The sequence below is a fragment of the Lagenorhynchus albirostris genome, chromosome 19 (genome assembly GCF_949774975.1).
Source record: "Lagenorhynchus albirostris chromosome 19, mLagAlb1.1, whole genome shotgun sequence".
Classification (NCBI taxonomy): Eukaryota; Metazoa; Chordata; class Mammalia; order Artiodactyla; family Delphinidae; genus Lagenorhynchus; species Lagenorhynchus albirostris.
The window spans coordinates 29,832,996-29,844,626 of record NC_083113.1 but is presented as its reverse complement, the minus strand read 5'-3'; the positions used below and the strand labels follow the sequence as shown (position 1 = coordinate 29,844,626).

General features: G+C 37.0%; 1 protein-coding gene across 12 annotated transcripts in view; it reads right to left on the bottom strand.

Moving 5' to 3' along the window:
- Nucleotides 1–534: 534 nt before the first annotated feature.
- Nucleotides 535–11,631, bottom strand: part of CHD9 (chromodomain helicase DNA binding protein 9) — a 194,854-nt gene continuing 183,757 nt past the window's right edge. For all 12 annotated transcript variants that reach the window (XM_060132648.1, XM_060132647.1, XM_060132651.1 and 9 more), the window contains 3 exons: nucleotides 9,910–10,038; nucleotides 6,291–6,395; nucleotides 535–3,994 (listed from right to left, as the gene is read on the bottom strand). In XM_060132648.1, coding sequence (XP_059988631.1) covers nucleotides 3,116–3,994; nucleotides 6,291–6,395; nucleotides 9,910–10,038 — 1,113 coding nt within the window. In that variant the 3' untranslated portion in view covers nucleotides 535–3,115. The remainder of the gene's footprint in view (nucleotides 3,995–6,290; nucleotides 6,396–9,909; nucleotides 10,039–11,631) is intronic.

The window sequence follows — 11,631 nt, the reverse complement described above, 5'->3', positions numbered from 1 at the left end:
ACAGCCAATTCTTCCTCCAGCAGTGGAACATATTACTGATCCTCTGGGTGAGCACCAGATGAAGCTGTTGACTTAGTTTAGTATATTTTACAAAAAAGAAAGGTTTTCTAAAGCATGGCAGTATAGTTGAATGTGTTCAAGTTAAATGAGGGGTGATGAGACTCCACTGTTCTACTTTTGTAGTTTGAGGAAAAACAAATTTCTTTCATATTTATTAAAAAAACACTGCAAACAACAGTGATGAATTAGGAAGGTCTCTAAGACCAAGGGAAAAAATAATTACTGATCTTCAAAATGGACTTCTTTAAGAGGTTAGGTATATCTCTGGGTCTTTCGGGATTTTTAAAGGTCCAGGGGAAGAAAACTTCGGGAAATAATAATATTGTGGATATAATTATAGCCAACTTCTGTCTCTTAAAAATTCTTCCACCTTCCTTTTAAAGATTTATGACTATGGTTTCCTTCATAACTGGAATAAGATAAATTATATATAAAAATAAAAAAACATTGTCATGTACAGAGGCTGACATCATGGGTAGTCAAAGAATATGTTTAATAAAAAATAATTAAACTTCCATTTGCTCTATAGAACATCATAGAAAGTAATTTAATAAATTACAAATGACTTTTTAAGACGCTTGCTCAACTACAGAAAGCAAATTCAGACTACACAAAACACAACTGGTAAATATTGCAATGTCCAAAAGAAAAATTGGACTAAGACTTGAATCATGAAACCTGAAACAAGGGCTATAAATACAAGGCAATAACAGCTATAATTCTTTTAGTAACTACCAACACATACTTGGATATCCTTTCAACTGCAACTTTAGTATTATGTAATTCTACTGATTTCTTTTCTTATAACCCTTAACTTTACACAACCATGTTTGCATGTTTTTTTAAGCTGATAGCTGGACAACTTTTCCCCAATCAGTACTAGATAGAAGTGTCTTGAAACCCAAGAGAATGTTTAAAGTTAATACTAGCCTTAATGCTTTGAAAACTGCAACTGCCTTATTACATAGAAAGAGAATCACTAAGATGTTAACCAAATTCATTTGATCATAATTAGGAAAATACTTTATCTCATAAATTTGATATAAATTAGATTTTAGTGACAAGATCTAGGGCTTTTTTCCCCTTTATTTTAAATTGGAGACAGAAAGGAATGAAGATCATGTGGGTATAACTAGGGGGAGAGAAGGGAAATGTGGATGGTGCTGAAATACTTTACCGGCAAACTAAGTTAACTGTGTTTGAAAAACTTTGGCTATCTCATAGGTGTATTCTAGTTAAACAAAGGTGCAATACTGCAAAGGGAAGATACTAAATATGTAATATATCATTTTCATGATGAAGAATTACTACCCACTTCTCCTGGAAGGGCATTATAGTGACTATTGCTAAGACATTGCATAAAGGACTATCAATTCAAAGTACTATTTTGGGAAAATACAAAAATCAATACAATCCCAATGGAACTTATATAATTTTGTAAATACATATAACACTGTCTCTCTAATAAGGGGTTAGTTATTTTACATACAGAAACATAATTTACTGGTAAAGGTCTTGGAAAATCCAATATACTTGCTTAATTCATGACAAAGCAATAGAGTTCCATCAAAACATACTAAAAGTTATTTTTTCTCTGGGAGAGAAGTGGGGTACTTTTCCCCTCGCAAACTTTATCACTGACTTATTTTTAAGTACCAGAAAAACGCTAACACTTGTCTCTCCTTAGGATGTAAATGATATTTTATTTCCAATTCAGTTCTAATTGCTTTAAATGTGTATGAAGGTGAACCTGGACCTCTACCTTGTCAGAATAATAGCAGCTTTAGCAGGAGAAATTGTATCACAAATCAAACACAAATTTTACATGGTAAAGGGTTCTAAGAAATTGATCAGAAGCCTTTGGCTTCATTTTTTGTGGTTCATAGGAGTAACGTATATTTTTTTGAGATTATTCAAAGTGCATTTTCAAAATGGGCAACTCAGTATATTTAATATAAACTGATAACCCAACACTGATTCTGGGCAACATTTAGTTTGCTTATACGTAGAAACTCAAAATGAATTGAGACTATCTGCATATTACTTTACCCTATTATCTGTTAATTCCGGAATATTTCCATGACGTAAAACACAAATAGAAATCTACACAAATAAAGCAAACAAACAATTTCTTTTACATGAAGTATGCTGTGTTGAAAGTTCTTTTCAGTGGCATTTCATGAGTTTGCCTTTTCTGAACCCTGGAAACAGACATTACTTATCTGAGACAATTATTTCTAATAGGAGGCCAAACTTTGAAGAGCTGAAACTAAATATGTCTAGAGGGTGCCAAAGTTACATGACACAGGATTATTTCATGACTTTACTGATTTTAAGAGTTAAGCTCAGCAAAAAGCAAGTCATATTTCTTGCCAGATTAACATGATATATAGGATGTGTTTAAAAAACCCCTGAAAACAAGTATAGAATTAGAAACGAATGTAAACTTCCTAAACTAACTCAGCTGAGGTAACAGGTAGCCAGTTAAATTGGCTGATTGGGAAACTTATTTCTTCTTTAAAACACACTTGTACCTGAATTGGAAATATCAGCAGTGCATCACAACACTAGAGCATTTTCATGTAATTAAAGCAATGGATGGTGATGTAGATTCTACAGCTTTCATGACATTCATTAGCTGCCCAAATTATTGCTGAGTTTTGATCTGTAAATTATAGGTGTCAAGGAGGCTGTAAAACTATATTCAAATTAAATCAGTAATATGCATAAAGTATTCTGTGTTCACTGCAAATATATTAAATATACAACTCTTATTGAGCATAATTTTCATAAAATTAACCCCCAACAAAATTATAATGCCTTTTGTTGTAATTTTACACCTTTATGTATTTGATAGTACATACGAGTTCAGAAACTTATGAATCTTAAGAAATATTACATGCAAAACGTCTCTGAAAGCAGTTTGCACTTCTAAACAAATAACTGAAATGTTCAGTCAGTAAGTTATTGATGCACTCAACACTGGGGTATTTACAATTAATAATTAAAGAAAAAAAATCCAAAATCAGTTCATAATTTAAGTGCAGTCTGGGAATCAGTCTTCATTACTAGAATCTGAATCCTCAGATGACGATGGTGTACTATCAGATCCAGATGAAGCATCAGCTTTCTCTGAACCCTCATCTGTGCTGTTTTCATTGAGAGGACTCGGTTCAGTTCCCCCTTTGTCTTCCTGATCTCCAACTCTGGAATCTTCTTCCTTTACTTCTACAGACTTCGATGAGCCTAAGTCACTGTTTTTATTTTTCTGTACATCAAAAGTATTGGACTGGGACAAAGTTGGAATATGAAGATTAAGGCCTGGAGTGAGAAGCATCCCTGGATAAAGTATATTAGATAGTAATAGTGGGTTAAGAGCTAACGGGTTGGCAGCTGCAGCTGCACTTAATGCAGCAGTAGAGGATGTTGAAGGAGAACTTGACACAGAGCTTTCACCACCATTCTCTGAATTTTGGCTCTCTGTCCTTTCTTTTTTTCCTTCTAGCTCCGTAGAGTCATTTCCCTTTTTTTCTTCTGTTCCAGATTCTGTAGGCTTTGTCAGGAGTCCTCCCATGCCCAACAGATTTGGCAATCCAGTCATTCCTGACAGCAGCATGGGGAACATGGCAGCCACGTTTTTAGCTTCTCCTCCAGAAGAAAGGCCAGCAGGCATTCCCATCAGCCCTGCAGTTACTTGCAGTGACTGCAAGTTTTGTAGGTTTTGTTGTAAGGCCTGAAGAGTTGTGAGGTCCACACCTGGAAGTAATCCATTGGCTAATAAAGGATTGCCTGAAATACTGGTGGCAGTTGCAGCTGCTGCTGCCGCAGTGGCCTTTGCAATTCCACTTTTAGGCCGTCTCCCTCGCCTGCTTACTTCCTCTCTCACAACAGGACCAGTGAGAATACGTTCATACATACTTTCTGGAAGAAATCCCTAAAAAAAAAAATCCATCAATAATAACCATTTTCAAATAAAATCAATAGCTATTAGTTTGTGATACAAATAAGCTATTAAAAATAGGTAATCATTCATAAACTTATTCTCTATTGATATAACCAATTACGAGAGAGATAACCCAATTTCATCTTAGTATAAGTAGTGGCTTGAAACAGCTCTTTTTCTCATTTTATCTTAAGAGGGCAGAAAGAGGTCTCTGGCCCTCTTTTATACTGTGAGGCATAAGTTAGTAGAATAGTTCTGGAAAACAGAAGGTCCGAAGAAATTTTTTCATGAGGGTTACTACTGCCATGCCCTTACATTTTTCACATCACCCATTGCTCTAGAAGACTAAAGGAGTGCCCCTCTTCTAATCTGGAAGAACAATAAGCAAAGGACAGAAGAAGTAAGTAAAGATTAAAATGAGATGCTTCATATGACTCTTTCCTGACTATCACTTTGGGAGTAAAGGAGACAGAGCCAAACCGAAAAAGATAATCGACAGGGGGGAAAAATCACTTGGCTCAGAACAGCAGTAGCACCTGCAGACTGGGAAGCACCAAGTCCAGGGCAATGGAGGGCAACCTATGCTACTTTCTTGAAATTCTCCCATGATTTTCTCAGGCTCAAAACTCCTAGAAGTAAAAAACAAACAAATGAACGAAAATTCCTAAAAGTTTTAGGAGTTTAGAACCACTAGACTAGCACTGTCTAATAGAAATAATGTAAGCCACGTATGTAATTTAAAATTTTCTAGTAGCCACAATTAAAAAAAGGTAAAATACGTGACACAAATTTTAGCAATACAGTCTATTTAACATAACAAAAACACTGCCATTTCAATATGTCATCTATGAATATTATTGAGATATTTTATATTCATTTTTCCAAACTAAGCCTTCAAAATCCAGAAACAGTGCTTCACACTTACAACACCTCCTACTTCAGACTAGCCAAATTTCAAGTGCTCAATAGCCACATGTGCCTGGTGGCTACCATTTGTGACACTGTAGCTCTAGACAGTGGTTTAAAAGACTCTCATGGGACTATTTTAAAATTTTGTTTTGAACTGATCAACTTATTTGTTCTCTTTACAAAAGCATTAGGGTTCACTACAGAAAACACGACAACAAAAAAATACAAATAAAAATATCATCCATAGTTTCACTGTTCAGAGATAACCACTGCTAACATTTCAGGATGTGTGCTTCCATCTTCCCCTTGTGCATATAAACAGATTTTACAATTCTCTTCACCTCTTTTCTAAAATAAAAAAAAAAAAATAGAATCATACTGAACATAGGTTTACTGCCTGTCTTTTTTATTTAGACACCTGTAGACATAATAGCTATTATTTATTCAGCACTTACCACATGGTTAGGCTTTGATACTCCAAGAGCTTAACTACTACCCCATTTAACAACACTGTGAACTTTTTCTCCCTTGTCATTAGATGTTCTTTTAAGATATAATTTTTAAAATAGTTGCAGTTTTTCAGTATACTGATGGACCATTGGTATATTCCCAATTTTTATTACTGTATTATGATGAATAACCTTACATATATATATCTTTCCCCATCTTTGTTTTCTTAATATGCCTTTTAATCAATCAATCAATCAATTAATTAGGCCACGCTGTGCAGCACATGGGATCTTAATTTCCCAACCAGGGATTGAACACATGCCCCATGCAATGGAAGCACAGAGTTCTAACCACTGGACCGCCAGAGAATCCTGCCCGTGCCGCCCAGTATCTTTGACTATTCATTGTGGTATTGCTCAAATAGTATCTTAGAGATTAAAATAAACACAAATCAGCATATATTGATTCTGCATTCTAACTCAACAGCATCTGAGAAATCTGTAACATATTCTGCAAAACAAAAATTATGAACTAAAAAATACCTTCACATATTCTTGGAATATTTTGTTAATTTTTAAAAATAAATTTATTTTTGGCTGTGTTGGGTCTTCGTTGCTGCACATGGGCTTCTCACTGTCGTGGCTTCCCTTGTTGCAGAACATTGGCTCTAGGCGCGTGGGCCTCAGTAGTTGTGGCACATGGGCTCAGTAGTTGTGGCACATGGGCTTAGTTGCTCCATGGCATGTGGGATCTTCCTGGGCCAGGGATCGAACCTGTGTCCCTTGCATTGGCAGGCAGATTCCTAGCCACTGCGCCACCAGGGAAGCCCTATTTTGTTAATTCTTAACTTAAAATTTAATCTAAGTTATAATTAAATGGCATCTAATTTTAAAAATGATGTCTGAATTATTATTTATGAAATACTCACAGACTGCTTAACAACATCTCCCCATTCAGGAGCTACTCCATATTCTGTATTTTCTTTCAGGAACCGACATAAATCTTTCAGAGGGGGAGCAAAGGCACCTCCAACCTATAAATGAAAAACAGATCGTTAGACACTTAAAAGCACTATTAAATATGAAGACATTTCTTGCTTTTATTCTGTGCTGTACAGAGTTTATTTATTTATTTATTTATTTTTGCGGCACGCGGGCCTCTCCCTGTTGTGGCCTCTCCCGTTGCGGAGCACAGGCTCCGGACGCGCAGGCTCAGTGGCCATGGCTCACGGGCCCAGCCTCTCCGCGGCATGTGGGATCTTCCCGGTCCGGGGCACGAACCCGCGTCCCCTGCATCGGCAGGCGGACTCTCAACCACTGTGCCACCAGGGAAGCCCCAGAGTTTATTTTTTTAAAACACATGTATTCGTTGAACCACTTTTGACAATCTTTATTACATTAAAAAGGACTACCACAATCCACAAGAACTATTAATATACTATATAAACATGTGCTAATGTAAATTTTAAATGTCTTTCTTTCTTTAAAATTAATTAATTAATTTTGGCTGCATTGGGTCTTTGTTGCTGCGGGCAGGCTTTCTCTAGTTGCGGCGAGCGGGGGCTACTCTTCGTTGCGGTGCGCAGGCTTCTTACTGTGGTGGCTTCTCTTGTTGCGGAGCACGGGCTCTAGGTGTGCGGGCTTCAGTAGTTGTGGCATGTGGGCTCAGTCGTTGTGGCTCGTGGGCTCTAGAGCGCAGGCTCAGTAGTTGTGGTACATAGGCTTAGTTGCTCTGCAGCATGTGGGATCTTCCTGGACCAGAGATCGAACCTGTGTCCCCTGCATTGGCAGGCGGATTCTTAACCACTGTGCCACCAGGGAAGTCCCTTAAATGTTTTTGAGTTACTGGAACAGTAAAATAACTAACTACCGTTTACTGTGAAATTACTATGTTGGGTAGGCAGTGTAGCCTAGTTAAGAGTATACCCTTCGGAGTCAGACTTACCACCTACATGAACTAGGGTATATCAGTAAATCTCTTTGAACCTCAGTTTTCTGATCTGCAAAATGGAGTTAACAACACCTCCCTCATAGGGTTTTATGAAGATAATTCAAGTGCCTCAGCAAAGGTTCTGGCACGTAATAAATATAAGCTATTATTATTATTATCATATTACCAACTATTGTGCTAAGGACTTTAGAGTACATAATTTATTTTAGTACTCGCTACATCCATTTGAGAAAGTATTATTTCTATTTTTCAAATGAAGGAACTAAGCCTCAGAGAAGTTATACAAGTTGCCTAAAGCTAGCTAGTAAGTGTTAGGATCAGCTTTCAAACTCAGGTCTCAAAAGCCCATGCACTTATCTATTATGTAAACTGATACCCTAAAAGTATAAAAATATACATATCCCTTTAAATGTTTAAATGATTTGAACCTACCAATTTAATGTTCCTTTGGAGTCTAAAGACACTTCTTGAATAATTCCTTTTTCCACACCTTTTTGAATGAATACATACTATATCTTGTTAGGATATAGACAGGGTTTAATATGGCTAGTTATAATACCTATAGGTATTCTTATCTAGTATTTCCTATAATCTTTACTTAGCCTCTCAAGTTTCTGTTGCCATCTCCTTTTTATTATGACCTTCATTAAGCTCCAGTTTAAACTGGAGGCCCTCTGTATGGTTTATGGGGATTCAGCAAGTGGATCTTTTCCTTAGTAACTGATCAATCCTCAAGTCTGCCCTCTAGAAACTCAGAACAATAAAGAAATCTACAAACTAAAGGAAATGAACAGGACTTTTATCAGGTTACCAACAATGAAAAATAAAATTTAGGGTGTTTAATGTTAAACCTAACAAGTAAAAATTTAAAAAATGGTTCCATTTCCTTAAAACTGGCTAAGAGAAATTTATTCATATCTAGAAATGCTAATTTCATTATAAGATGAAGTGCAAAGATTTGTAACACAATCTATGCAAGCATAAAATTAAGTAAAATGCAACTAAAATGTCATCTTGTTCTTCCCCTAATACATCTATGACATCACTTTAAAGCACTAACAAAAGCTGAATAAGCTATCTCTACAAAATTGGGGAAAAATCAGTATTAATTTTAATGAGTTAGTGCATACGATAATATTAAGACAATTGTTATTTTAAAAGTAGTTTTCTTCCAATTTCAATATTTCTTCTGAGAAAGTCAAATGAGTTCATGTATTTTTTTTTTAATTTTATTTTATTTATTTATTTTTGGCTGTGTTGGTTCTTCGTTTCTGTGCGAGGGCTTTCTCTAATTGCGGCAAGTGGGAGCCACTCCTCATCGCGGTGCGCAGGCCTCTCACTATCGCGGCCTCTCCCATTGCGGAGCACAGGCTCCAGACGCGCAGGCTCAGTAATTGTGACTCACGGGGCTAGTTGCTCCGCGGCATGTGGGATCTTCCCAGACCAGGGCTCGAACCTGTGTCCTCTGCATTGGCAGGCGGATTCTTAACCACCGCGCCACCAGGGAAGCCCGAGTTCATGTATTTTTATACTAGCAGTGAGGTCATTTAATAGAGAGCAAGACAGAACTAGGGAATTAATGTGACCTATGTAGGGTAATTTAATTTGTGAGTGAAGGAACTCAATGAGAAATTTGCTGTTTTTACTCTGAGGCCATTTCTTCTTTCTTACTTATTTTGTTGCTTGCTCATCAGAATAGAAAACAATAAAAATGTCAAAGCTATGAACTTACAAAAGGGTGCCACAAGTGTTCTATCATTTACTTTAGGAGGTAAAAGAGACATATACCAATCCAAACATAAAACAGACACAATTTGGGAAAACAAATGTTGAGCCACATTTGGTTCAGAAATAGACTTTGGAAAAACCTGACTGTTACCATTCATCAATCAATAAAGCAAGAAGGTAAACACAGGGATACTATTAGTGTATAAGGTACCTTTGTTTAAGACATTTTATTTCCATCTATCAGAAAATTATGTAATATGCCCATTTTGATAGAACGAGGCACTTAACAGCCAAATGATGGAAAATCACGTGATAAATATATAAATCTATAATGGCCATGATGAGAATAGTGTCCCCTTTTCAACAGAGTTTCTCGACTTTTGCACTACAGACATTTTGGACTGGTGTTGTAGGGGTTGGCCCCTGTGCTGCAGGAGGTGTAGCAGCATTCCGGGCCTCTATCCACTAGATGCCACTAGCATCCTTCCCCTGCTCACCACCTCCCCAACACCCACCTCCTTACTCCAAAGTTGTGACTACCGAAGATGTTTCCAGACGTTGCTGAACGTCCCCTGGAGGACAAAGTGCCCCCTTTTGAGAACCACTGACTTACATGTAGTGCTCTTGCTCAGGGCCACTGCTTAGGCACAGATAATGTAAACTAACTTGCTTATTTCATTCAACAGCTTAGACAAAGATGTGGGATTTGAAATTAGACTGCATAAAATTGTAGTCCATGTCTTTTCCCGCAAATCTTCTACATTTAACCCAACCAGGTCTGTTAGAAAATACTGCATAATGAAGTAGTGTTCTAGAGATCTCTTAAGCAGTGAATCAACATGAAAAATTAACAACAAATATATAAATACCTTTCTGGCATTTCTTCTGTTAATCAGCTGAACACGTTCTTCTCCAGTGAGACTATTCACATCTAGTTTATTGGGGTTTCTGCAACGATGCCTTTTTTGCTTGGGTCTCCCCTCATGGAGCTGCATTCTCTAAAATACATGGACAAAGGAATGGCTTGAAAATCTAACTGTGCAACTAGTACAAATAAGCTGATCCAAGAAATTTAGTCATATAAAATTGAAGATACGTTATAGATAAGATATATTAATACAGTTGACCCTTGAATAGCATGGGTCTGAAATGTGCAGGCTCACTCATATGTGGATTTTCTTCAATAAATACGTACTACAGGACTACACGATCCATGGCTGACTGCACCCAGGGATGCGGAACTGAGGACACGGAGGGCTAACTGTAAAGTCATACTCAAATTTTTGGCTGTGGGGGTGGCATGCATCAGTACTTCTGACAACCATACTGTCCAAGGGTCAACTGTTTATATTATATATTGAAGATTTATATTATATCATATATATTCTATCACATATCTTCAATATATCATATTAAAGAATTTACCCCATAGCTATATGTTAAAAATATTTAAGGTTTAAATATTTTTATATTTATTAATAAAAATGCTGAATAAGACAATGTTACATGAACCTTTTCCTCAAATTATATATTTGAAAAATTATTCAAGGCAATTATTAATAATGATCAGTATTATCTTTCTGTATGAAAGTAGGCTCCTGAAATGAGGACACTGCTAGTTCTTTCCTTAAATGCCCTCAAAGATCACTGTATTTCTAGAGTGTTATTTGAAGGAGTTATCAATAATGCTGGAAGAGCTTCCTCTTTACATTTTCTCCTGATGAATTTCACGTGAAACATCAGATTTTCTCAGTGCTCTGATAGCATTTATATGTGTACTAGTGGCTTTCATTTCTCTCCATCTCACTAATAAACTTATCTCTTTTCACATAATCCTCACAATACTCAAAGATATTATTCTTTTCTAAAAAAATGTATTCATTTATTTTGGCTGCTCTGGGTCTTCATTGCGGCGTGCAGGCTCTAGAGTGCGCGGGTGGGCTGTACAGCACGCGGGCTCAGTAGCTGCGGTACGCAGGCTCTCTAGTTGCGGTATGTGGGATCTTAGTTCCCCGACCAGGGATCAAACGCGGGCCGCCCTGCGTTGGGAGCACAGAGTCTTCACCACTCGACCACCAGGGAAGTCCCCCAAAGATATTATTCTTATTTTACAAATGGGAATCAAGGCTCAGAGAAGATACCTTCCTCAAGGTCATGCAGCTAGCAGGTGGCAATAAAAACTCTATCAAACCATGCTGCTTACCTCTGTTAACAACTGTTAACAAAGTAAGGCTTGATGTCTGTAGTCATTTCTAAACAATTACAAATTCCAACAGACTAAAGCTCAAACTCTTCAGCATGGCATACCAGTCCCATCACAGCCTGGACTGAATTCATCTTTTCTATCCAATTACTATTACCCCACTCATTCCCTCACATACTCTGGAATATCAGACTAGTCACTGTTTTATGACTATATCCTTTTTAGACTCTCTTCGTAATTGTTCTATAATGCCTAGAGTATCCTCCTCTTATCCTGCCTAGAATAAGTAGGCATTTGACCAGTATTAACCTGGTCAAATGCCTACTTATTCTTTTATCATCCACCAGTCATGTCAGCTCTATTTTCTATCTTTTCCCAGATACTCTGC